The following is a 27,170-nucleotide window of genomic DNA, read 5'->3' as shown; positions in this document are numbered from 1 at the left end:
GGCCTTGCAAAAATATCAAGTACTTACCGCAAGTTAAGAAATATGCCTATTTTACTTTATAATCAATTTGTCAATTTCAGGACCGATTATATAGGACTAGCTAGGCTTACTCATTTCTATTTTTATTTATGATTCCCGGTCATCATAAACGTGGGTTTGTTGTTTACGTGGTACACAGACGAGGTGTATTTTGAGGTCGTAATATGTAGCCTGTCATGGTTTTTGTGTTGCATAACGTACCCCAAATATACCTCAATAAATTTATGTTTGCTGCCCTCTCTCACGCAGTGATGATGTAAACGCTAAAAGTTGTACTGTACTCTTTTATTTAAACGTCTACAAAATATCTCAGCTTTTAGTTTTCAGTTGCAACAGTATTTAATGTTACAGAATTACTTTTAAAATCTAAAAAAACATTATTTAATTTTCTGTATCACTTAAAGATGTGTTGTCCCTTTGTCAAATAAAATAAAATAAAAAGATTTCGAAAAAAACTGGGTCATTTTGAAGTATTATAATAGTCGAAAAAAAAATCATTTAACTGAAATACAGACGTTTTTTGGTTAAAAAAATAACTTTGACTTCCAGTCAAAGTTTTCGATCAAAACATATCTCATAATGCAATGCGCATATTTGGCTACTCTGTATGCATAATCATAAAAATTTCCTTGCGATCTGTGTGAAAACACCTTCTCAACCGTGACAAGTTGTAAACCATCCTAATTAGCATCATGCATAATGTATACTCATGGTTTGAAATCTTTGTTTACTTTGTTTTCAGACGAAATGTAATCAAATTAATTTAGCTACTAATTACGTAAAATTGTTGTTTTTGTCTTGAATTTTCGACTTAAAGTGAATAACTTTAATATTACTTTGATATGGCCAATTAAAATTTTTTTGTGTTTCAAGGGACAATACATCTTTAATAAGGTATATATTTTGGTTAACTGTTAACCATACCTCACTGTTAACCATACCTCCCAACAGGAAAAATGAAAGCATGTCAAAACTAGGGGACATCTCATATAACATTTTGAAAAATATACCATAGAGGACACAATTAAAATATATAACAATATTAGTATCTACATTAGTAAACATAGGAAAGAGTTCTCAAGAAATTTCATCTGGTTTCAAATGGATATTAAATAAATAAATGTTAACTTTTTGGTTAAACCAGTTGACAAGTACTTACTTGGAAAGAGTGAAAATGTGATTTAAAAATGCTTATAAAAAATTGATTATATATCTTTAAGATCGATAGTATGTGATATATTTTCTAGAGCATAGTAGTAGAAATTATAATGTATACATTATCAGTAAATATTGTTTATCCAAAAATCGAGAGAGCAGATGACATGAAATATCTGAATCTAACAGGAGATTCCCGAGATTGTTGCGAGATTTGGGAGGTCGGATTGTGCAACATTAGGTTTGGTCAGATGTACACACTACGTCAGAGTACGGTCTAAAGTAATTATTTACTGCACATTTTCTGGCACCACCTCATGAAGCAGAAAATAATATCAAATAGAGTTCGATAGAGCACATAAACTGAACAAAATGAATTACTTGAATTGTGAAAATATTGGTGTAACCCAGTGCGAAATCCCAAATGTCAGAAAGCCATAAAGAGCCCTCTTGCAATGTTTGTAATTAAAGAAGACATAAATTACCCAAAGTTGTCAGATAAGCCTAGCCCCCCATTCCATTCCTCTGATGCACACAGATAAAACCAAGAAATACAAAGTGTAAGAGTGCTTCAACAATATTAACAACCTGTTTTTTAAATTTCTATCTGGTCCGTACGACTGGCTCTTTTCAGATTAAACTTCAATTGGAATAAACTCCGGAATAATATAAATTTATTTTTATCGAACAAGAAGGGTTACAAATTGGGGGCTCGTCCGGGAATCCCAATTGAAGCTTGGAAATTTAGGGAATATTGAGCCAGTGTTTCCTACGGAATCGAGTGGTGTGAGGAAAGAAACTACCCCGTAGATTGATGTTTGTTGTTAGTCCGCCGAAAATTGGAAATTCCTACAAAACGAATTTATTATTTCTCTGTGTGGGTCGCTTCCAACTGAAACAGTGGACAGAGGAGAGGAGGTAGATGCTCATGCCTGGCAGAAGACGCTAGTATTGGCAAAGCTGTCCATACATGTCAGAGAACTAAAACTTCCAGAAACGATTGTGGTAACCGAAGACATAGAGATGCGAACCATCATGCTACAGAAGGTAGCCGTGACTTCAACACCAGTGGAATCATCCTCCGGCACTAACAGCTTCTAACTATCACTTCACCGGCAATTGACCTGTCTAGACTTTCGTTTGGTAGCAACTACCTAAAGGTCTGGTCACACAACTAAATAAAAAAATTAGGACAAATAAAATGGCAGACGCAAGCCAAAGCGCTGACAGAAGAAGCCGAAACTGAAGTATCGCAATTGGAGAAGAAGACTGAGAGCGGCTCAAAGATCCCAAGCATTAGATATAATAGATGACTTGAAGATAACCAGCAAGCCACCGCCAAAGACTACGTGGACGCGTTGGAGGTGGTGTTTGGAACTTTGCTTCAGGGAGAAGAACTCTATCACAAGTTTGTGGGTTTAGATCATCAGCAAGCAGGTGAGAAGCCTTCTGATTACCTGTCCAGACTACAGTCTTCATTAAGACAGATAGTACAATAAGGAGAAATTACAGCAGACAAGGCCAACCAATGAAGCAATTCCTGAAGGGAACTATATACTACCAACTTCTTCTCGTTGACCTGCATCTTCAAGATCAAGGTTCTAATGCACTGACCTACCTGACTCTGCTAGGACAGGAGCGTAGAGGAATGCCAAGTAAAAAAAAAGAAGGAAAAGGCGAGAGACATAGTTACCAGAATAGCCAGAACAAAGAGCTAGTAAACGAAAAACTGATAGCTGCACTGCATCAGGGAAACGGAAGACGGCATCTGAGAAGGAGCGACCAGATGTCATCAGACGAACGACCAGTAGCTCCGAATGGTGACATTCCACATGGTTTAGTTGGAGAGAGTATAGTTGATGTCTGTTACATTACTGGAATTTGCCATCCTTCCCTCCTCGACAGCGGATCTCAAGTTAGTAATTCCATCTTTGAGTCTTTATACAAAGCTGTATCCACTTTCTGACCTCCTTCTTTGGCATGATGGAGGCGAAAATATACCGAATCTTTGCTGGACCAAGATAGAATTGGGCTTTAACCAATATTTTGCTGGCACCCGACCAGTCGTTTTCAACTTTAACCTTAGTAGTAAAAGACAATCCACAGGCACAACACCCAATTATAATTGGTACCAACACTGGACTTTTTGATAATTTAAGACGAAGATGTAAGAAAGATGTTGGTAATCAAAACTTGCAAAAGTTAAATATGCATTCCTGGTGCGCCACACTGTATAGCAAAGCAGAGAAAGAAGCACAATTAGGTAGCGAAGGGAAGTTGGGAGTAGTAAAAGCAAAAGGCTCGACTACCATTCCTGCATGTCAATGGAGGTATTAATCGAGGTATAGTTCCACTGGCGAGTATAGAAGATCACTTATCCGGTTACTGGTTGATCAGAAGGAACCTCCTGAAGTAATCCACGATATTGAGACTGGTAACAAAGAAAGTGTTTTGAGTGAAGCAATACCCAAAGTTGCCGTTGATGGTATAATGGTGGATCCTGAATTATGACCGGGTCTCCTAGGCCTAGTATTTATTATATTAATTTTTGTTATGTTATTTAAATTACCCTAATTATTATTCTCTAATAATATTATTATTAATAAGGCAAGGAGCAGGCGATGGAGATAAAAAGAACTGTTATGGTTAAACAATGTCAAGATAGTCTGCTGCCGACTGGAAAGGGATTGAAATGAAAAGCAGATGTAGGCCTAGAAAAAGATGTGAGTAAAGACAAAGAAAGAGTTACTATTAACTAGGCCTATGCTTTGCTAGAATAAACTAAATATGAACATTAATTGTAGCATATATTATTAACATTTGTATAACGTAATTGCATTATGATTATTTTAGAGTAAGTGTAAGCCAGCTGTGGCGAAGAAGGACATTCGAGAAATATTTTTAGAACCATCTGAACCATTTAGAATTCAACGGCCATGCGAAAAGTGTACTGAATTAGAAAAAAAAGTTAATAAATACAAAGATAAATGCCACTCATGTTGCTGTTGATGGAATAAATAATGGTGGATCCTAATGCGTCGGAGACAGCAGCAAACGAAACTGGAGCTGTGGTAGATCCTACGCCCAGGTCGTATTCGTGTGTAGATAGCACGCATGAACCGATACCGGATACGGTTATTGTGGAAGGTATCGGAGACGGAATGCTTATCAGAGATGGACATGAAGACTGCAGTTCTGTTGATGATGACAGTAACATCATCACTGTTAGTGATAATAAAGAAATGACTGTGACTGATACAACCACCATCTTGGATGATGATAATAATGTATCTACCCCTTGTATAGAGGAACCAATGCAAGATATGGAAGCTGTGGGTAGTGATGCAGATTCAGCAGATGACACCCAAACTCTACCAACATCCAAAACGTCACAACCAATCATTACTCAACCGGAACCAACTTCAATGGATGAACTGGTTTTGTTAACTTCAAGTGATGCAACTGATAAACCTCCGACCACTGACCAAATCGATCATGAAGAACCCCTTGATGACGATTTGAGAGGAGAGGAGACTTCGACCCATCCACGTAGAGAAAGAAGACCACCAGCTAGGTTACAATACGATAATTTAAGAAATCCATCTTTTTATGTTTTTTTTATCTAATATTGGGAATGCTATATCTGCATTAGAGACAATGCATAGTTAGAGAGGGGAGGGTGTAACCAGGGAGTAATTATTTTACAACTTCCTGGTGTAACCCAGTGCAAAATCTCAAATGACAGGGAACCATAACATAAAGAGCTCTCTTGCTATGTTTGTAATTAAAGAAGACATAAATTACCCAAAGTTGTCAGATAAGCCTAGCCCCACATTCGATTCTCCTGATGCACACAGATAGCAAGACATACAAAGTGTACCAGTGCTCCGACCATATTAACAACCTGTTTTTAAAGTTTCTATCTGGCTCTCTTTTCAGATTAAACTTCAATTGGAATAACTTCCGGAATAATATAAATTTATTTGGAATCCGAGTTTTAAGGGAAGGGTTAAATTAGGTTTCGGCCATATGCCCATGGGGCTAAGCACACGTATAGCCAGGTTTATGACACCTATGCCTCAATAATTTCCCCTGCTTTAGTGAAAATAATTTATATAGTTTTTAGAAAAGCATTGAAATCTTCTACTGATGACTTAGCAATTTCTTGACAGAATAACTCATCTGATCCTTCCACAAGTTTCTGTAAGGATATGTAGCCTGGCATCTTCGGATCATATTGTGCAAGGCCAAGGTTTCGCAAATACTGAGAAAATTAAAAATTAGAATGAAAAATATTATGATAGATTAACTAGATCTAAAAAAATTGTTATGCTGCCTAACCAGAGCATCAATTGAAAACAGAGTTCTTTCAGCTGATCTTATGACAACACAAATAATTACCAAAAAATACAGCCTTGCTAAAAAAAAACTTACTGGGCCAAAATCTAAAATAGATGGCGCTATAAATCACTAAAACTGTAAATTTAACTGAAAAATGTAATGCGCAATTATTGTACATTGAAATGTACTGTTCATAATACTTTCATCACTGAAGTCATAAAATCAAGCAATATATATAAATGACACTGGGAGTGCATGTTAAATAATATTTGAAAAGAGTAGGGGATCGTCTCTCGGTGTGCTGATCTGGTAGGCTCTGCACGGCTGGCTACCGTGGGTCCATGAAGGGCCTAATACGAATTAACATTTAAAAACATACCTGATCTCTTTCTTTAACATTGAGTAAACGAGTTCTTAATACAGCAGGAAAATGAATGAACAGTTGATGAGGTATTTCCATCTCATTATGTATGTAATCAAATGTATTCATCAAACTCTGTTTACCTGAAATAAAAGAAACACAAAAAGGTCATGCAGGAATAAATCCATGGCCAGGCGTTGCCAGGGCAACTTTATATCCAGGCCAGAAGCATACCATACTCACGGCAACTATATACACTGGGCTGTTAAATAACTAGGGCAGCTACATATACTGTACCAGGGGAGCTAAATATCCAGGACAGTTATAACCCAGGAAAGCTATATGCCCAGGGCAGCTATATAACCAGGGTGTTATATACCCAGGGCAGCTATATACCCAGGACAGCAACATCTCATCAGCAATATAACCAGCACATTAGAAGAGAATCCACTACTTAATTCAAACACTTTTAAGTTTTTTTTCTATTACATAGTGCATGACTATCTGACTATGCAGCTATCAAGTCAAAATACATGCAATCACTATTACCTGCAAGAAGCAACTTGGGTGACTTGAGGACCATTACTTTCATTGCGGACTTTGAAAAACCAAGCAGATTATGTATCACATACATGTTTTCTTGTATCCGAGAGATTTTGTTAGTTACCAACTACAAGTAAATGAAAACATTTACATTTATTGAAATAATCAAAATATTAGTACATTAATAAAAAAAGAGCGTAAAATGTGTTGGGGTTAATCACAAGGTGAAACTATCAACAGCTACAAGGACAAGTTTGTTGGGTTCCACTTCTTAGACTTCTCTATGCAGATGCCTAAAGCCCCTTCTAACACTGGAGGTCTACAACGTTTTTAGCCTTTTTTGACATACAATACATGTTTTCTTCTTCTGGGCCCTGCTCAGGGGCCCGCATAAGTTTTGGGGCCCCTGGGTTTAACCACTGAGTGCTCTCATAGCTGTTACGTCACTGCTAACAAACCTGGTTACTGTACCTGTGGACATTTGGTTACGAGGTGTCTAACTTCATTGCCTGTCAGGTGAAACTCCTTCTGGAAATAACCAAGCTTTCTATCAACTCTTTCTGTCTATTCAGAGGAATAAAAAGAATTTAATTTTGTTATTTTCGTTCATTATCAAAAACACATGAACATATTTCTAGAGAAAACTTAAAAAAGAAAAAGTATTTCAACTTAGGTTAAACTTAAAGTATCTCAACTTATGGAAAAACGTAGAGTATTTCAATTTATGGAAAAACGTAAAGTATTTCAACTTACAGAAAAACTTAAGAAATATGGAGCTCTGTTGACAATTAACGATATAGAATCTTTGGAAAATTTCTTAGAATTAAGATACGAGATTCTAACTTCAAGAGAATTTAATTCGTCACTTAAAATATGTGGATTCTTTGTTATAAAATTGCCTAAATTGTCACTGGCAACACCAACATTGTAAAGAAATGCAATTTTATCTTTGATGTCTCGGTCGAAGTCCATTTTGAGAATGGCATTAGCTGCATCTTGTCTCTTCTGGATTTTGTGAAGGTCAACCCCGAGGTGTACCAGTTTCTGAAGCGTTGGGGACTGCTGGACAAACGACTGCAACGTAAATGTTTGCGCAGGAAGAGATGGCTTGGTGTACGAATCAAGAATCGTTGGTGTCTCCGTTTCCGCAAGAATATCCACGTATGTGTTGTCGTCAAATGGCTGTATTTTATCTATGGTCATTACGTGTTGTAGTGAATTATTATTTAAATCTTCACCATCGTCAACCTTCTTTATTTCTGATGTCTCTACATTTTCTGTATCCTCTTTGATTTTATCTTTAATTAAATATGTTTCATTCCCTGATATTCCATTATTTTTTATTTGACAAGTGGAAAACCATGTTCTGTTTGCTGCCATATATTGACAATTTTTATGATTGTTAGTAATTATAAGTCTTGGATAACAAACATTCTTAACAGAGATGACTCGCATTAACCCTTGAAGACATCTGGATGCTCCTGTTGTCGCCATTTTCATTCAAGGACTACAGGTAAAATATAAAAAAAAACACATTTAGTGACTTTTCTAGCAGGTGTTTTCGACTGGTCGCTTTACAAACTGTACATAAAAGATCTTGTAGTATACAGTATACAGAGTATACTTAGTTGCGTCATGGTATATTGTACCTACTAGAGTCTACTATTTTAAATGACTGTTATGCGCGATTTGAACGATTTGCGCAATTTGAAATTGCGCAAAAAAATCCTTGCGCAATTTAAAATTGCGCAAGGATTTTTTTGCGCAATTTCAAATTGCGCAATCAACTTGTGCAATTTCAAATTGCGCAAGAAAATCTTTGCGCAATTTTAAATTGCGCTGCACAATTTGTAAATTGTGCAAGATAGTTCTTGCGCAATATGACACCTTTGCGCAATTTGAAAACGAACTGTAAATTTTCCCATACATGGCTAGGCTAGGCAGAGGAGTTTAAAATTTAGTATTTTATTATTATAAATAAGACCATTTCAATGAAGATAATGTTTAATACTCACTTTTTAAGTTTTTAATAGATACCTAGTCAGTATCAGTAGTCCAGACCCTAGCTAGGCTAGAGTAGTATAGCCGGCCGCCCGCGCCGCGCCCGCCTGGTGGAACACCACCGCTTCGTTTTCCTTCGTCGGTTCTTCGACGGTATGCTAACTTATAACAATATTTGCTCTACTAAAATAAGGAAATGCGATATTTATCTTTAATTTTGAATCATTCTTAGAAATTACTATAAAAATATGGGTGTGCATGATTTCACAATCTGTCGAAAAACCTTGCGCAATTTGTAGATTCCTTGCGCAATTTAATATGTTGCTTGCGCAATTTGAAACACATGTTTCAATTCAAATTGCGCAAGGATTTTTTTTGCGCAATTTCAAATTGCGCAAATCGTTCAAATCGCGCATAACATGACCAATCGGATATATAAACAGAAAGGCTAAATCAGAGACTAGAAATTTGATATATGAATTGATAATAATATAAATATAATATTGAATACAAATTCAGTCAGTGAGAGGCAGGCCTAAAAGGCTAGCTAGATTAGTATTACCACCAGAGAAGAGTAAATTTCACTCTTCCCTGGTAAATAACACTGGTAATGGTACTGTGGACTTGGACTGGCCTCCTGTATGTTCGTTTAAGTTATGCATGACTGTTCTCACATGTACGAGACGGGAGAGACATGGCCCGGGAAGAGCTTCCCTCTGTCTGTCATGACTCTCGTCAAGTAGCTTTTGTAGGGCCTACCTAACCCACAAAACCACACTATCCAGGCCCTAGGCCTAGAGTAGTAGTGTAGTATAGTTAGTTAGAGTGTTGACAAAGTGCGAGGCAGCGAGGCACGCGAGGCATGCCAAATATTTGTGCGAGGCATCATTTTATCATTTCCAAAAGTGCGAGGCATGCGAGGCATATAGTTTACAATTTCAAAAAGGTGCGAGGCATATCTTAACGTGCTATTATGCTATATTATAGGCCTAATAATCAATCGATACAAGCGTATCTAAATAGATTCGTGTATACACTCATCATGTTGTTTATTTTTATGTAACGATTGTTTTTTCATTCAAGTCATATCGTGTCAAATTTTACTTTTACAAAAGTGCCCAAACTACGGTTCAAAAATCTGAACGACAGTCTTCAACTTTCGATAAACAATAATTGTTATAGCGACACACTCATCAAATGACTGCAATGTTTGTTGGCATTTCGAGCGTGTTCACTCACATGTCTCTCGAACATTGCAGAGTGAAAATAATATTTTGTCACACCCCTGTGCCTAGATCCGGTAGACCCGAGAGATGGAAAATCCCTCTTTACTATTTAGCAGGTAGCGGAATGATTCAGCCCTCAGCTCAGAGGATTGTGGTGCATTCCCCTCCTATAGCACGTGGTTTCAGCAGCAACGCACAGACTTCTCTCTGAGCGGCGTGCCAAAGACATTGTTGACATTCCATTCTCTAGGAACAACACGTGTACCTCTCTCGCAAATAAGGTGAACAGCGATTGCCAGGACAAGTTCAATAACTGGCGGTGAATAAAAGGTAACTGATATGCCGATCCAATAACATGCCGCAAAGAAAAAAATTGCGACAGAATTCTGGAGCGCGTGTGAAAAAAGACTTGTAATACTAGGCCTAAAATTAAACTTTAGCTAATATGCTTAGCCCTAACCTAGATAAGAGGCCTATGTAGAAAATAATTTAATCAATTTTGATAAAATAATAATTGGTGTAATATTTAATAATGATACACTATTCCTGTTTTAGTAAGCTAGGTACATTACGAACGATTTTTATTTATTGTTGTCCATGTACGTACTAATAAACCTGGCGCTAGTTTCCTTCGCTTGTATTTTTACTCCAAATTTGATAAATCACTAACTTTATCGTGTGAATACCACACCTTTAGAAGTATACCTCATGAGTACTTTAATGAAAGAATCACATAAAAAGTAACAAATAAATCCTTAAATTAATGATTTTACAGGCGTGTTTCTCGCACACTGTTCGCGAATTTCACTAATTCAATGTTCAATATTTTTGTTTCTAGAGCGCCAAAAGAGCAACGATAATAGAGGACTAAAACTCAGTGGAATGCGTCAATTTATCATGCATTTATTGGTGAAAAACACGTTTTATTTCAATATATTTGTTAATTTGTCAATAAAAATGTTGTAATATGTTACTGCTGATACTGTTCTGTTTTCAAAGAATAATAATCGATCCTAAATCAACATCACTACCTAGTCTAGACCTAGGACATCCTACTAAGGATATTATGATGAATTTTTCTATTTTATTCTTTAAAAGGTTAACGAAACCGTGTACATTATCAACAGTAACATTTTTCCTTACTGACAGTGACAAAATCTATTGAAATTGTACTTGATTTTCACCAAATAATGCGTTAAATATAAATGGATTCCACAGAGTTTTTAGCCCTCTAATTAATTTTGCTCTTTTGGCGTTCCATAGAAACCAAAATATTGAACATTGAGTGTGCGAAATGCGAGAAAAACGTCTGTAAAATCACCAATTTAATGGATTTATTGTTACTTTTATGTGATTTTTCTTTATTAAAGTAGGCCTACTAATTCTAAGCTGTGGTATTCAAGATAAAGTTGGTTAAAATACGTACAAGGCAGGTGCAAAAGGAAACTAGCCTAGCGGGGCCTAGGCCTAGGCTACTTCAATTTCGGTGATTTCCTGCCTTGCAATTTTGAGAAATGATAAAATGATGCCTCGCATTTTTTGATGATGGTAAAACGATGCCTCGCATAAATTTCTGACTTGCCTCGCATGCCTTCCCTGCCTCGCGTGCCTCGCTGCCTCGCACTTTGTTACTACCCAGTTAGTTAGTAGGCCTAGCTAGCCTAAGCCTCTATATAATAAGTCAAAAAGGCTAGGCGGCCTAGCTAGTAAACTAATAGTAATAATTTAATACAATACAGTACTGTCTGTGCTGTGTCTGTGTGTAGACCTGTCTGGTAAAACAGTTTATGTTAAATTGTTGAGTCCTACAGCAGTTGTTTAATTACTGTAGATTATTATAATAATATCGCAAGGTTAAAAAAACCTGAACTAATAACCAAAACCAAATTTTAGGCTAAAAAATAACAAACATCTTTGATAACATGTGTCCTTTTTTCCCTCTCTGTAAAAAATAATAAATACTGCCCTCTATCCCAGATTGAAACGAAAACTTGGTGGCGCGTGTGCGAACAAAACAAAAACGACGGGTCGTCGAAAATTGACGATGACAATTAAAAATCAATCAATTTACGATAGACGGCGACGAGATTGGTTATTTAGTGGAGTATGTCGACCACAGCAAAACATGAAACCCACAGTTTTATTTATTTAGACTATGTCACTAGGTTATATACAGTCACTAATCCCTAGCTAGGCTAGCTAGGAGGTCTATGCTATAGACCAGTCTATAGTCTAGTGTAGTAGGCTATAGGCCTACTAACTGAGTACCTAGACGACTAGGCCGCGGCGCTAGTTCCCACTAGAGACGCAAGGCAAGGACGTAACGCAACGCAAGTGAGTTGACCAATCACAAGCGATGGCTTATTCACTTTTGATTGCTAACTTAAAGACCCCTTCCCTGCAATTTTGGACGTTTTTTGGAAAATAATACATATATATCACTTTAAAAACATTAAACCATGTCATTCCTTGTCTTAAATGTACGTTTTATGGTAAATTATGATAAAAAGTGAGAAACAATGCACTACCTAAGTAGCTCGCGGCGATCGAACTCTCGTGGACGGTCTCAGGCCTAGCCTAGCTAGGCTTAGTTTTGTAGGCCTAGCTGGTAAACATCGGTAACGTACGAACATCGTACGCTAGCTATATACCTAGCCTGACGTTGTATAGTTGCTGCATTAATTGTCTTTCTATTTTTGCCAGACTCCGTTGATACAAATTGGGGAACACCCGGTATTTTTGCTGAAAAGTTAGGAGTCTTCCATTTGTTTTTGCTTCACGATCGATCGAAAAGTGGGCGAATTACAGGTGAAAAACAAAAATATCAATCCGCGCGCAATGCATTTTGGGATTTATAGCGGGCCGCTATAATTATTAAAATCGATTTATTTTTCACATTTTTAACCGTTTAAAGACGAAAAAAGTTATCGCAATAGGACCATATAGTATTATTTTTACATTAAATATAGTTTGTGATCTTAAATTAGATCTAAAAAACGTAGGGAATGGGGCTTTAACTGTCTATAACTTCGCTTGTCATTGTTCAACACGCTTACGTTGCGTTTACGTCCTTGCGTTACGTTCTAGTGGGAACCAAGCTTTAGAAAGCGTGGTTCCCACTAGAACGTAACGCAAGAACGTAAACGGAACGCAAGCGTTTTAACCAATGACAAGCGAAGTTATAGACAGTTAGCAATCACAAGCGAATAAGCCATCGCTTGTGATTGGTCAATTCACTTGCGTTGCGTTACGTCCTTGCGTTGCGTCGCTAGTGGGAACCACGCTTTAGCCTTCCTACTACTACTGGGCTAGGGCCTAGGTAGTAGTTAGTAGGTAGCCTATACCTACCTTCCTAAAATATATAATAGGCCTGGAATATAATCTACTAAAATAGCTAGCTAGAGTAGTCCTGGAGTGCAGGCTAGTAAAGTAGTAATGTAGAGCTGTAATGTAGAAGCAGGGAGGTATAATGATAGTAAAGTAGGAAGAGGGAATGAGAAAAAGACGTACTTTGTTCTACTGTATTAATTTGCTTATTGAATTTACCTTGAACTTCGGACATTGAGAACTAGCTCATTTGTCCCTCCATCGTCAACTGCAAAATCTTCATTAACGTACGGGCGAAACTTGATGTGGTAGTCAGACCAATATTTAGCAATGCCCGATTTGAACTCATTGACCGATTGTGCCTCTACTACATGACTGGGTAATGAGTTCCAATCATCTACCACTCTTACCGAATATGCACTCTTTCTAACGTTTAATTTTATCTTGGGTTTAGAGACTTTGAAACTGTGTCCTCTAGTTTGTTTATAATTAGATTTTGCAAAGAGCTTCTCATCATTTATTTTCTCATACTTATTAAATATTTTAAATGTTTGTAATACATCAGCCCTTTTCTTTCTAAATACTAAAGTAGGTAGGTCCAAAGCCTTCAACCTCTCTTCGTATGGTTTGTGTCTTAATTCGGACACCAGCCTTGTTGATCTCTGTTGAACTTTCTCCAGTCTGTCTTTATCTTTTTGATATAGTGGGATCCATGAGCTACCTCCATATTCCATCTTGGGTCTAACCATAGCTTTATACAGATACATGTAACTAGAACTATCAAGATATTTGAAGGACCTACATATCATTCCCAGCATCATATTTGCAGATCTAGCAACTTTTGTAGTATGACCCGAAAAATTCAATTCTATTAAAATCCCCAAATCGGTTTCTTGTGTTACACTCTCAATGATCACTTTGGAAGGACAAAATAATCTTTAAAAATACTTGCAATCCTAGACTAAATTCACTCAAATGTATATTTGATTTCTACAGATATGAAGAAAAAGGATTCGCTATATCATCCATCCACCAACAGAAGAGTATTGAATTGGAAGAAAAGCACATGTTTTTTTCTACCAAAATCATTGATAAAATCAATTGAATTGAACAAATATTAAATAATGAAAGATAGAGATAAACTTATTCAGTGTGTAAAGAACGGAGCATTACACAAAGTTAAGCGATGTCTTAAAAAGTGGAAAAAGGAAGGAAAGAGCATTAATGATGTGAAAACTGGCAGTGGGCGTACTCTCCTACATCTAGCATGTTACCATGGCGAAGATGCTGTTGCTAGGGCATTGTTGCGAGCAGGTTGCAGTGCAAATTGTCTGGATAAAGATGACAACACTCCGATTCATCTGGCTCTGAATCGTGTCCTAGAGGGCGATAATAATTGTGCGTTTTATTTTATTGAGTATAACATTTATAAGTAACAATACAAGAAATATGCTTTATAATGTTTTATATATATCATAATTACTATTACATTTGTTTCCATCCCACTCGCCTCCCAAGCTCGCTCCAATATGATCAAAGATTGATTGATTCAGTTTGAAAAAAAAAAGTAGTGAATTTGTCAGCATATATTGAGTGGTACTATATTTCTTTTTCTGCTGATAAAAAAAAATGTTAAATTGAGTACACTCCTTTGAGATACCCGATATTCAGGGGAAACCCCTATTAAGGGAACACTAAAAATGAACAAGGGGCAATATATTATTAATATGACCAACCCCATTAAGGGGACACTTGTCCTGAAAGTGTCCCCTTAAGGTGGTCTACTGTAGTAATAACTAACAGATCTTGTTGACTTCAGTATTTTTATGTAAATTTGTGTTTTAAATATTTTTGTTTATCCGATTTTATTCTTCTTTAAAAGTGTTTTTTAAAATTATACATAGTGCTGAATGACTTAGTGGAATCATTACTTCTCAATGCCACCTCCGATGAAATCATGCAAAAGCAACGAAATGGTTTAGGTGTAACGCCCGCATTACTACTCACAAGAGCAAGGAGTCATGTAGCTGAAAGTAAAAAGGTAACAAAGAATCAACAACCTAAAGCCCTGTCTACATTATCAAACTCTATGTGACAAAAAAGTGTGATGTGCCCAAACATGGTAGTGATATGACAGCACATTTTCATCACATGTTGTTTGATGGTGTAGACAGATCCTAAGCCTAAGTGGTGTTTAATGGGAGTGTTTTCGTTTTAGATCAAGGGGTTCGCTGTAAAAGAGAGGGTATTTAAACAAAAATACATTTCCCATTTCAGGCTTCAAGTTCGCAAGGTGCATCATGGCAAAATGAGGAGCAAGATTTCAATCGGGATTGGAATGACAAACTGGCTGATGAATATGCATATGAGCATATGCAAATGAACGATGACAGATACTGGACAAGTATGTTGACAACTGTGACGTCATTAACAATATTTTACTTGAATACATGCTCATTAAAGACAATGTTACGCGACTTTACAGCTCAATATGTTGGTCGGTTGATCGGTAAACACTAACTCAAATTTGCGCATACGACCGCAGCCATGTATATGGCCTTGTTATGTAGTGCAAGACTGTGTATGTATTGATGCATCTAAAATATTAATATTAAATCTGAAATACAGTACCAACTTTTGAATAGGTTGGAAATTGAAAGAGCGCCATCAACATTTTTACATGAAATACACTTTTGGTGGTGATTGATGAATGTTGTACAGTATAATACTGTACGGTAATCTTTAGTTTTCAGTATGCTTTAAAATTTGTAATTTATTTATTTAAATGCACTTTAACCTTCAATTTTAGATTAAGTTAAAACATTCCCTTGTTTGATATATGAAATGTATTATATATTGTGCTTTTCTCAATTTTTTATATTAAAATGTTACATTACAAGTACAGTATCTGTATAAAATAAACTGCAATAAAAATTATTTCCATTTTTTCAGGTTTTAATGGGCAAAATCACTGCCAGAACGAAACGTATGACGAATGGGCTGAAAGAATGTCTTCTGAATATCACACAAAACAAGATCATCAGAAACACTCGCGGCAAAAATCAAAGAAAACCAAAGAAAAATCCACAAACAATGATAAATTATTACGCAAACTCCAAAAAGATCATGAGAAATATTTAGAGAAACAAAAAGAAAAAGCTGCGATGAAGCTGAAAAGAAATAAAGAAGAGTATTTATTAATATCGGAACATTTTTTCAACAATAATAACGATGATTCAAAAGTGTTACAATATGAGGATATTCCGTGGCCGGGTCAGAGGTCAGATGTAACTGGAATGCTAGAAGTGTTGCAATGCGGAGTCGAAACCAAGTCTTTAAAAAAATTTGTTTTAACTCAACTTCGATTCTGGCATCCAGATAAGTTTCAGCAGAAATTTGGCGAAAGATTGCATAAAGATAGTGAACAGATTTTGAAACAAGTCAATGCACTTAGTCAAGGACTGAACAAATTGATAGAAGACATACCTAGCTAGCTTTTATAGTTTTGTTAATAAAAGATTTCAAAAGCCTATTGTATTTTAATCATAAAGGTGCAGCTTGAAGGCCTTGTAGACACCTGACATGCTGTCTGATATTGTATGTTGCAATAAAATAGGTCTATAATTATGCATTGACATACATCATTGATTGAGGCTATAAAACTACGAAAGTCGTAGGTTTTTAAAACTTATTGTGAATAGGTCTATTAAGTTTGCGTGATAAATAAGTGACTCGCTCTAACAAAATAATCGTACTGATAATGTTTTGGCAAAATTTCACCTAATGCACTGATAATTGACGTAGGATTTAAAAACTTATTGTGAATAAGCCTATTGAGTTTGTGTGGTAAGTATGCGCAACTAGTTCTAATCATGGTTAATGCTTTTAAATTTGTATAGCGCAAAATAGAGATATTCTACCTAAAAGTAATACCTAATGCACTTATTTAATGAAAGCATTAAATGCTTATTGCCAAATATAAGTAAAAGCAAGGCAAACCATAACCTGACACACTTTACAGTTCTGTCTACACTATCAAACTAGTTTGACAAAAAAGTGTGATGTGCCCAAATATGGTAGTGATATGACATCATAATGTCAATTACCACATAATACAGTTTGATAGTGTAGACAGGGTTGCGACAACCTGGACGATAACGATCTATAATAAACGGATACAATAAATTGATATAAACATTACATCCTGTCGGTGGAATGTCTTGTCGGTGGAATTTCCTGTCGGCGAAATGTCCTGTCGACGAAATGACGGGTCGGAGAAATGTCCGGTCGGTGAATAGTTTGTCACCAAAAAGGCGTTCGGCAGTGCTCGTGTCGCGCACAACTTTTGCAGATGTAACCGCAACGGTTAAATGAGGGAAGAAGCCTCATTTTGTTCTGGTTAAATAAATCATAGAGATATTCACTATAATATCTCTATGAATAAATATAGATTGACTACAAACAAAATTACAATAAACAAAACAACGTATATTGCATCAACAATAGTTGATTTTATTTATTTGCATCTTTTCAGTTCAACCCTTTCAACCGTTAAATGTTTTAATAGAAACTTAAAATAAATCAAATTACCAAAAGCAGCAGTACAAACTGAGTATACACTTATAATTAGGAGGTATGCCCTCCACAGGATATGTTTTTCATCTTTCTGGACTTGTACCTTCTTTTTAAATTGTGTTTAAATATATGGTTCATTGAAATCAATTTTGTATATGAAAGGAGTAAATAAATGTTGCTTTGAAATTTACTTGAAATAACCAATTAAGACATTACAATAACACGTGATGGTATTCATCAAGTATATTTTACAATAATGTTGTCTGGCTTTCTATAATTAACTTAACAAAAGAGTTAATATATTCGCTAATTTGATTATTAACGCTCACACGCGATTTTTTTTTTCAGTAGACAGTACAGAAGTTCGAAATTTCCGATTGGTCACACTTTATCATTTTCTTCTTTTGAAAATACATAGCCACTGCATACATTTATTCTGCGGATGTGTAAAGGGTGGTCCAGGGAGTTGATAACTAAAAACTCCCTGCTAGGAAAATAACGATCAATGATAATTAGTAGGCCTAGTATAATGCGCATTTTTCTACAGAAAAGAAATCGAAACATTTTCCAACCTAGAACCTTTGATAACCATTTATGCGGTCCAATCAGATGACGTCATCATTAAAAAGCGCAATCATAATATTGTAAATATACGATTGTATTGTTCTTATTAATTATTATTATGATCAGCATAAATGGTTATCCTATAATAAAAATAAATCCTTTTGAATTTTTGTTCGTTTTTTTTTGTAAGAAAAATGTATGTTGATCTACTTATCGTCGATAGCTATATCTGATGTTTTTGTATCTTTTAGATACGTTTGCTATCTTTCCCTAAATTAAACAGCATTTCAGTTACCAATGTTTAAAGTAACTATATGACAGCCAAAACTTTCTAGTGTACCAGCATGATCCAAAACAAATTAACTGATTAATTTTTAACATAATTTATTTTTTTGCATCCTCATAAGTTCCAGCAAAAATTTGTTGAGAGATTATAAATGGGGTTTAAAGTGAGTATTGTTACTGTGTCTATTCCTGGTGTAATCACACTGTAAAAACTATTAAATATTCAGTGTGCTACTATCAACAAACTGAGAATGTTGCGTCTATGGTTTTCGAATAGTAGTTTCTGAACAGATACGACTTGCTCTAATAAACAACTACAAGGACCAGAAATCATGTAGCTGAAACTAAAAAGGTAACAAAGAATCAATAACCTAAGTCAGGTGGTGTTTGATGTGGGTGAAGCTTTAACCTTACATTTTAGATTATGTTAAAATATTCCTTTTTTGGTATTAGCAGTCGAAAGGAGGCGTATTATATGGCCATACGTCACTGACTTTTATATCACAACTATTATATGAAATTAGACGATTTTAAAAGCCAATTGTATTGTATTTGGTATTGCAGTATATTATATTGCTATGCATCATTGACTGCTACTGTATATCTATATATTATTATGTAAAATTATGTGATTTTAAAAGCCTATATTGTAAGTATGCCTGGTATCGCAGTATCGAAATGAGGCAGTAGGCCTATATAGTATTGTCATAATGTCACAGACTGCTATAGAATAACTTTTATATACATTTGCATGTTAAACCATGGTTAAACAGGTACAGACTCGCTCTAATTAGGGAGTTGTAAAACAAATTATGTTATTGTTATACAACTCCCTGCTCTAAGACTCTCGTTTACTGAAAATTTCACCTAATCCACCATTGATTTAATCTATCGTTGAATGCTTATTTTTGCCAAACAAACAATAAACTGAAACTATATTTTACTCAATACAAAGTGTTTCAAAATTATATCGCGCATACGTACGTATTTTGAATACAATTCGTTGAATGTCCCGCTGTGTGTTGTATTGATAAATATTCTGATGTTCCACACGCACTACACGACGAGGCGTTACGTCACCGTCATCGCCGATTCCCTGTCACAGCTTCCACACACGAGCGATATGCTAAAACTCGTGCTCAACAAGGAAATATTGACTTGGTTTCGCCAACAAAAGTAAACACACATTATGGAACACAAATATTGATTGAATATTTATTTATAAAGAAACCCCTTTAACAATATCATATTAATGGTATTCTCAAGTAAAGTAAATTGTTATTAGATTTTTTAACAAGGAACACTTATAATGTCGACAGTAATAATTCAAAATTAGTTAGAAGCCCCCAAATACCCTCATAATGATAATGTGAGTGAGTGGCCGAGCGGTTAAGACAGTGGAACCGTAATTACGGAGCCATAACATCGGCAAAAAGGGTTCGAGGCTCACTTACTCCATGGTTCTGGTGGTAGAACCAGTCTTCTCGGATAAGGACTATAAACCGTAGGTCCAGTGTACACATCTAGCTCGTGTACACTTTAAAGAACCTAGTACATCTTTCGAGACGAGTAGGGGGTTACCCCGGTGTATTAGTACATCACAGCCACTGATCACCAACTGGGCCCACTTGGAGAAAAAGTCTTTGACTGAAGAGGTTACCCAGTATAAATATATATTTCAATTCAATCAATGAAAACATCTAAAATCCGGTAGGCCTAATCATCTTCAGTTTACCCCCGACCAAGGTCCTCGCCTGGTCGTTGTTTCTTCATTATCATCATTATTCTCTCAAGGAGTAATTCACTCACGGCTTCCTCGTCGTCGTTTTCGTCCTCATCTAAAGGCGATTGGGTCGTAACGGCAACTTTGTTGGTAGTCGTTGGTGGTTCAGCTGTAGTCGATATATCTTCTTCGATTATGTTTGATTCTCCGTATTCACCGCCACTGTTTTCATCGAAGAAAAACGTGTTGTCATATAAGTAATACACGGTTAGGAGTTTGACAAGACGTGCCACTTCCGGGTCTGCCATACATTGAACGTTTACAATGTTGTAGATGTCGTCACGTTCACTTAGACCTTGTTCAGTAACAAATTGATAAGATTTGTAGCAGTAGACAATGTGCTGGATATACAGGTCTGCATCAGGTTGCTGCTGTTGCTGTTTGGAAGTGGTTGTTGGAATGGACACTGCAGTGGTCTGTATGTCGTTGCTTTCTTCCATCAGTTCGGCATAGAGCTCTTTTACCACCATGTCAAGTTCACGTTTCTATAAAGATTATATTTCATCTTATTTATTCAATTAAAAATTAAATCGTTATAAAATAGTGATCTGCCGCATTCAGAAATACGGTAGTTATTAATTTAGAAGAAAACCAAGAAAAATGAATTTGTTAATATGTGCTAAAAAATACATGATTAACAAAATAGAAGAAAAAGTATAAATAGTATTATTTATCAAATACGTAGACCATCAGAATAAATGTACAGAATATCTATATTCATATTATCTTTAGTCTAAAAATAAATTCCTACTGAAAATATTCTGGCAAAGCGCATACAGTTAAGATGATATACTAAATTATTAATATTATTTAAAAGGTATACATTTGGTACTGTATGTATGATGTAATACCATTGAGAAATGCTTTAGGTTATTTTTTTTCAGAATGGCAAAACGATAAACTATTGTAGATTGTCTAGCTTATTTTTTCATGGCAATATCACGCCATCACAACAGGTCGTGTTGCAGACTGAAAGCGCACAATGATCGGATAGTGTAAGCTTAACAATCATGGAACAAAGAATACTTTACAAAAGTGAGTGACTAATTTGCATAACTATTCTGACTACGTGAGTTGTTACTCAGCAAGAGTACAACCACTAAACTTTCTTAAAATACATTAAAACTCACCTGTAGTAGCTCTTCACCAACATCTCTAGTGTTGATTACACGACCGACACAGCACGACGATAAACTAAGTAAAACAACGTTTAAAATGACAAGATCTGCGACGATTCTCCTAAGCACAGCCATGATCGCGATCATTCCGAAGACAAAATCAACTGATTTATTTTCAACTAAAATTTGACTTTGATTGTCAATTGAACGGTTCAGTAAGCAAATCACACAATATGTGTTCGACAGGTATTTTTATTTCTTTCTTTGTAATTGGTGACGTAAGGGGGCTTGACAATAGAATGTTTCGATGTTTCAAATGCGATGTTTGACCTTCGTAAAAGTGCGTTGGATCATGACACCATGGTTCAGATGCTGTGTCAGAGATTTTTTAAAGAACAATATATTGTTTAAGCTGTGTATGGCGAAATCAATAAGTTGATCTTATAAGTTTTTTCGGTACACCACTATTGTATATTTCACTCCTGAGGATGATTAAAGTATTTTGATGCCCTTAATCCATTGATGAAAACGTTGAGAAACCCATCAATCCTCCTTTCAGAACCACATATACGTGGCGCAGCCTACTGCACACTCTTGATGTCAACATAAACAACAATTATGCTTGGTTTCCACTAGAGACGCAACGTAAGAAAATGCCCTTCTAATCATTGTGTTTTCCCCCGCCTGCATGAAAGCAAACCTGCTATGTTTGTGGCATTGTTGCGTCGTCGGTTCCCACTTGTGATTACGCAATAAAGCACTTTGCGTCGATACGTCGCGTTCTAGTGGGTACCACGCTTTACACAAATATGGGTAAATTTTTTTGAATTAAGAAAAACATTAATAACCACTAGTATTCTCAATTATTCATTGTATTTTATTAAGATAAGGTTTTTTCAATAATGAGTTTAAAAGACAAACGATGCATGCGTTTAGGCTTAGTTAACCGGTGAAATTGGTTCTTTTCACAAAATTGTGCCCATAAAACCGACTTAGATCGGCAAGCAGCTTCAATCTGAAAAGGCCAAATAATATTGATGACATTTTAATTTCTATTAAAATGAAAGCAATGGGTATTGTCAGTGTCTAAAATGACGTTTACAGTTAGTAGACCCCAAATACCCTTTAAATGTTTTCTTATGTTGACTTGTAATTATACGACCAGGTTTTACCAACAAAATAAAACCCTTCTTTCCCAACAATCTAAATTAAATTCTCTTCTCTCTCCCTCAAGGACTAATTCTGATAAAACTAGGCTGAATACCAAATTAACTCTACCTAGATGTTGTTGTCCTTTTGTGCCTTTGTGTGTCTCTTCTGTCCAGAGTTTATTTTTATGGTCCAGTAATTTAAACAAGAGTTTTAAAACTAAAATAATTCTAATATATTTCGCAATGTAGCCTTCGGACTGCCATGTTATATATATAAATACCATTATGAAAAAAACCCCTTTCACCCTCTTATGTGTTTTTTATTTATCATCATTAGTATTCGCTCAAGGAGCAATTCACGCACTGCATCGTCATCATTGTTTTCTTCATCCAAGGGCGATTCAGAGGTTTTCTGTCGACGAGTCGTCATTGAGTTTGATGTCGTAGTTGGTGCAACTGTTGTCCGTATCTCTTCCTCGCTCCTACTCTCTTCCTCGCTCCTACTCTCTTCCTCGCTGCTACTGTCTTCCTCACTGCTATAACTGTCTTCCTCACTGCTACTACTGTCACTGCCTGGCACATCAATGTTTTCATAATAAAAATACGCGGTTAAGAGTTTGACAAGGCGTGCCACTGCTGGGTCCATCATACACTGAACGTTTACAATGTTATAGATGTCATCACGTTCATTTAGACCTTGTTCAGTAACAAATTGATAAGATTTGTAGCAGTTAACAATGTGCTGGATATACAGGTCTGTATCAGGTTGCTGCTGCTGCTGCTTGGATGTGGTTGTTGGAATGGACACTGTAGTGGCCTGTATGGCGTTGCTGTCATCCATCAGTTCAGCATAGAGCTCCTTTACAGCCATGAAAAGTTCACGATCCTATGAAAATGATATGGCATAATAATTATTTAATTTATTAAATCTATCTATCTTTTTACGTTTATGACAAAACAAAATAATACATAGCAGAGTATAGTAACAGGCACATAAGTTAACGGCTTCCTCCCTATGTTAGGGCGTCTCATACCGATAAGGCGCAATCGGATTATAGTAGGCTTAAACGTGGAAAAGGTATATAATATGAAAATTATCAAAAAAATGGAGCGGGACCAAGTTTCGATTGGATGACTACAGATGATTTGCATAACTATTCTAATCGTGTCAGTGTTACTCAGCGGTCAAATAACAATATTATAATAGTAAACACACTGCATGTAATGTAATTCACTCACCTCCAACTCTTCACCAACATCTCTAGTGTTGATTACACGACCGACACAGCACGACGATAAACTTAATAAAACAACGTTTAAAATGACAAGATCTGCGACGATTCTCCTTAACACAGCCATGATCACGATCCTTCTGAAGACAAAATCAACTGATTTGCTTTAAGCCTAAATTTGACTTTGATTGTCAATTGAACGCTTCAGTAAACAGATCACAATACTTGGTCTACATGTATTTCTATTTCTTTCTTTGTAATTAGTGACGTAGGCGGGTATAACAATTGAAATGTTTCGCTGGTCAAATTCTATGTTTGAACCCTTGTAAGTGCGTGAGGTGTTCATTGTGTTTTCTCAATATCCGATTATTGTTCTTAGAGATCCATGTTCATTGTTTCTTTGAGATCAAATGTTTCATGCTTTCTTGAGATCCAATGTTTCATGGTTAAACCTCGAGATTCCATTTTCCACCATTTAATTTCTTCGATTTGATTCTTCGTGGCTGCTTCGATCTGATTATTGTTAGAGATCCGATGTTCCATAATTTCTTTGAGATCAGATTGTCGCTAGAGATCAGATGTTCCATCTTTTCATGAACACTGTTTCGCAGATAAAGGACTTCACACACATACAAGAAAATCCACATCAATGACCCTTTTCCATTTTTATTTGCAACTTTTAATTAGAAATAAAACAAAAATACAATTATAAAAGTAGTAAAAGTATTAAAAAAGGAGAAACAATTTTCTAGTTAAAAGTTGTTTTCACGAAAGCTTTAAGACTACAATGTAAAACCTTAACATTTCCTAAATAGAAACTTGAAATATGAAGTAACATTACATAGATAAACTTGAACCAAGTCTGTAGTTATTCTATTTTTTATGTTTAGTATATTCCAGTGGCACTAAACTACACTCATGATTCAGCTAGAAATATCGTATTATACGTATGAAACGTCAAATGTGCCAACATTTTTACCCATTTGAAGTTGAATCACCGTCTTCTGTCTACAAATTACACTATTTAAGACTACTTAACAAAACAGTGTGCATAGGCTATAAAATGGGAAAAAATCACAGAAGAGGTTAACCGCAGAAGTCACGAAATTGTAGGAGCGTTGGGCTCCGTTTGTAACCGTTGAGAAAAGGTCATGGCGGTAGCCACGTGGAAAAATCGTCCGACATCTTCCTTTTCGAAAAATTATGGCCTTTACCACTTTGAACATTTTCTGATAATCTGTAAGTGGTTAAGAGTTTGACAATTCGTGCCACTTCCGGGTCTGTCATGCATTGAGCGTTTACAATGTTGTAGATGTCATCACGTTCATTTAGACCTTGTTCAGTAACAATTTGGTAATATTTGTAGCAGTTGACAATGTGCTGGATATACAGGTCTGTACCAGGTTGCTGCTGCTGCTTTGATGTGGTTGTTGGAATGGACAATGTAGTGGTCTGTATGCCGTTTCTTTTTTCCATCAATTTGGCATAGAGCTCTTTCACCACCATGTCAAGTTCACGTTCCTATAAAGTGACAATATTTTTAATATTATCAAAGCTATATGGAGTTGTGACATGAAAAACCAACGAACATGATAATCAGAAACGTGATGCACTAGTATTCAAATGTCTACAGATGATACTTAAAATAAGTTGGTCATTATGTTATATCTAAGGACAATAGGCCTAAGCCTACATACTAAAAACCACCAACATGAAAAGAATAAACAATGAGACAAAGATTAAAACATGGAAATGGATTGGCTTGTGATGAGACCAATATTCATTGTTTGAAACAATGAAATGAAAATCAGAAGGCAGAAGAAAGAGAAAGAGAAAGAGGGGGTGGGGTGCGGGGAGAGATACGGTAGCAAAGCAAATTGGCGACGATAGAACCAACTGTGATGTGTCACTACAGACTTATGGGCTACGAGGCCCGAAGAGGATAGGTACGTTATAGTAATACTATAGTGTAATTTACAAAACAAAACACAAACAAACTTACATTAAATTCTTCAGCAACTGCATCTCTAGTGTTGATTACACGACCGACACAGCACGACGATAAACTTAGTAAAACAACGTATAAAAGCACAGCCATGATCACGATCATTCAGGAGACAAAGTAAACTGATTTTTAAAATTCGATTTCAATAACTTTCATTGTTGAACAAGCTTAGCACAATAAATGACAAGTATTTATTTAATTATCTCTATGATTCGGTTGGGTGCCAGCCTAATAGAGTAATTATTTCTACATTTTTATGTCATTTGTCAAATTCTACAATGGGCGTATTACGTTTAACCTTCGCGCAAAGAAAAAAACGTTAGCATTGTTATGTCGTTCAGTATTCTCACGTACAAGTTAATTCATGTATAGGCCTACTTTAGTTATAACAACGATGGTGCATCATCATCTGGCCCTATCCGCATCAACAGTGAACAACGGGTACACGTTTACACCGTATTTTATACCGTAGAGGCCTACATTACGTAACCGTTTATATAAATTATCTATGCATAACGAATTCAGAGCCGATATATAAAGAGTTACGACATTTGACACAATTTGCTCTAGTGGTATCACGTGACTTTAACCCACTGAACGAATTACTGTCATTGCACAGCGTCATCATTATTAACATTTACGCTTGGTTCGTATTTGTTGACATAGCGCTCTCAATAGTTATTTCACTTTTATTTCAAATATAAAAAATCGACCATAATTACAACTCGTGGGTAAGAGCCAAATTGCGTGTAAAAATACATGTCATAATAAAAATATATTTATATATATATATAAAAAACAAAGAAGGAAAGAGTAGTCGCAAGCTCGCAGGGGAAAAAATTAAGAATGTAATAATTTGATGAAGTAGGGTATAGGGCTATTAGTAAATCTGGATGTTTTAGACGCTAGCTGGGTAATTTTGTCGGTGGGATTAAATCAGCAGTTTGTTTAATTTTGGGGAGATACTCTGCGAACTTGTGACAATGCTCCACCCTTCTTTGAGCCAAAGTCTCTTATTTAAGAAAATTTCCGCTTACCTATAGGATATGAAACGATGTAGCGCATCGCAAATTTCAAAAACATCTAACCTTTGCACACCTTCATTCTGCGCATGTCTATTTTATTACCGTTACGTTCTGATTTTTAAGAATCTAATTTTAGAGTCTCGGCACAACTTTTGAAGTAAATATTAAATAAAGATTGACAAAAAATATCTACATCAATTATACTAGGTATATTTATCTGCATCTCCCAAATACAATAAAACAGTTGTATTAAAACATGCTTTGCTAAAATAAATAAAAAAGCATTTATTTATGCATCATCCCCAGTGGTTTTACGGATGGTAACCCCTTGTCATGCGTTCGAGTGTCGGTTGAGGTGCCTTTTTAGTCTAGCAGATTTTCTCAATCTTACTTTCACAATAAATGAATAAATCAGTGAATTCTAAAATAGCGAGACATT

General features: G+C 35.8%; 6 protein-coding genes across 12 annotated transcripts in view; 1 reads left to right on the top strand and 5 right to left on the bottom strand.

Annotated features, from left to right (window-relative positions):
• Window positions 1-164, bottom strand: part of LOC140047374 (uncharacterized) — a 29,831-nt gene extending 29,667 nt beyond the window's left edge. For 2 of the 3 annotated variants that reach the window (XM_072092365.1, XM_072092363.1), the window contains exon 1: window positions 28-151. The gene's annotated coding sequence lies outside the window, so the exon portion shown is untranslated. Of the gene's footprint in view, window positions 1-27 lie in introns of all 3 variants that reach the window. The other variant, XM_072092364.1, reaches the window with a different exon arrangement.
• A 4,763-nt stretch (window positions 165-4,927) lies between these two features.
• LOC140047368 (transcription termination factor 3, mitochondrial-like) lies at window positions 4,928-11,602 on the bottom strand. Of its 2 annotated transcripts, XM_072092352.1 has the most exons (6): window positions 11,577-11,602; window positions 7,193-7,946; window positions 6,911-7,003; window positions 6,446-6,566; window positions 5,915-6,039; window positions 4,928-5,458 (listed from the first exon to the last, which is right to left on the bottom strand). In XM_072092352.1, exons 2-6 carry the CDS (start codon window positions 7,937-7,939, stop codon window positions 5,306-5,308), a joined length of 1,239 nt encoding a protein of 412 aa, XP_071948453.1. In that variant the 5' UTR covers window positions 7,940-7,946; window positions 11,577-11,602; the 3' UTR covers window positions 4,928-5,305. The 2 variants fall into 2 exon arrangements, with proteins under 2 accessions (XP_071948453.1, XP_071948454.1); XM_072092353.1 differs by lacking the exon at window positions 11,577-11,602 and having other exon boundaries at window positions 7,193-8,027.
• A 44-nt stretch (window positions 11,603-11,646) lies between these two features.
• LOC140047369 (uncharacterized) lies at window positions 11,647-17,202 on the top strand. Of its 4 annotated transcripts, none has more exons than XM_072092357.1 (5): window positions 11,647-11,770; window positions 13,990-14,391; window positions 14,898-15,034; window positions 15,271-15,397; window positions 15,946-17,202. In XM_072092357.1, the coding sequence occupies exons 2-5, from the start codon at window positions 14,118-14,120 to the stop codon at window positions 16,485-16,487; spliced, it is 1,080 nt and encodes a 359-aa protein (XP_071948458.1). In that variant the 5' UTR covers window positions 11,647-11,770; window positions 13,990-14,117; the 3' UTR covers window positions 16,488-17,202. The 4 variants fall into 4 exon arrangements, with proteins under 4 accessions (XP_071948458.1, XP_071948455.1, XP_071948456.1 ...); XM_072092354.1 differs by having other exon boundaries at window positions 15,271-15,502; XM_072092355.1 differs by having other exon boundaries at window positions 11,691-11,757; window positions 15,271-15,502.
• A 2,417-nt stretch (window positions 17,203-19,619) lies between these two features.
• On the bottom strand, window positions 19,620-21,491 carry LOC140046428 (uncharacterized). The gene is made up of 2 exons (XM_072091073.1): window positions 21,331-21,491; window positions 19,620-20,685 (listed from the first exon to the last, which is right to left on the bottom strand). The coding sequence occupies exons 1-2, from the start codon at window positions 21,463-21,465 to the stop codon at window positions 20,149-20,151; spliced, it is 672 nt and encodes a 223-aa protein (XP_071947174.1). The 5' UTR covers window positions 21,466-21,491; the 3' UTR covers window positions 19,620-20,148.
• A 683-nt stretch (window positions 21,492-22,174) lies between these two features.
• Window positions 22,175-23,891, bottom strand: LOC140046427 (uncharacterized). Its single transcript, XM_072091072.1, has 2 exons — window positions 23,709-23,891; window positions 22,175-23,355 (listed from the first exon to the last, which is right to left on the bottom strand). Exons 1-2 carry the CDS (start codon window positions 23,826-23,828, stop codon window positions 22,771-22,773), a joined length of 705 nt encoding a protein of 234 aa, XP_071947173.1. The 5' UTR covers window positions 23,829-23,891; the 3' UTR covers window positions 22,175-22,770.
• Window positions 23,892-24,400: 509 nt separating this feature from the next.
• LOC140047826 (uncharacterized) lies at window positions 24,401-25,799 on the bottom strand. Its single transcript, XM_072092859.1, has 2 exons — window positions 25,704-25,799; window positions 24,401-25,222 (listed from the first exon to the last, which is right to left on the bottom strand). The coding sequence occupies exons 1-2, from the start codon at window positions 25,797-25,799 to the stop codon at window positions 24,851-24,853; spliced, it is 468 nt and encodes a 155-aa protein (XP_071948960.1). The 3' UTR covers window positions 24,401-24,850.
• Window positions 25,800-27,170: the final 1,371 nt, after the last annotated feature.

This window comes from Antedon mediterranea, chromosome 4 (assembly GCF_964355755.1).
Source record: "Antedon mediterranea chromosome 4, ecAntMedi1.1, whole genome shotgun sequence".
Lineage (NCBI taxonomy): Eukaryota > Metazoa > Echinodermata > Crinoidea > Comatulida > Antedonidae > Antedon > Antedon mediterranea.
Note: the sequence above shows the minus strand (reverse complement) of the source record. Positions and strands in the feature narration are given on the sequence as shown.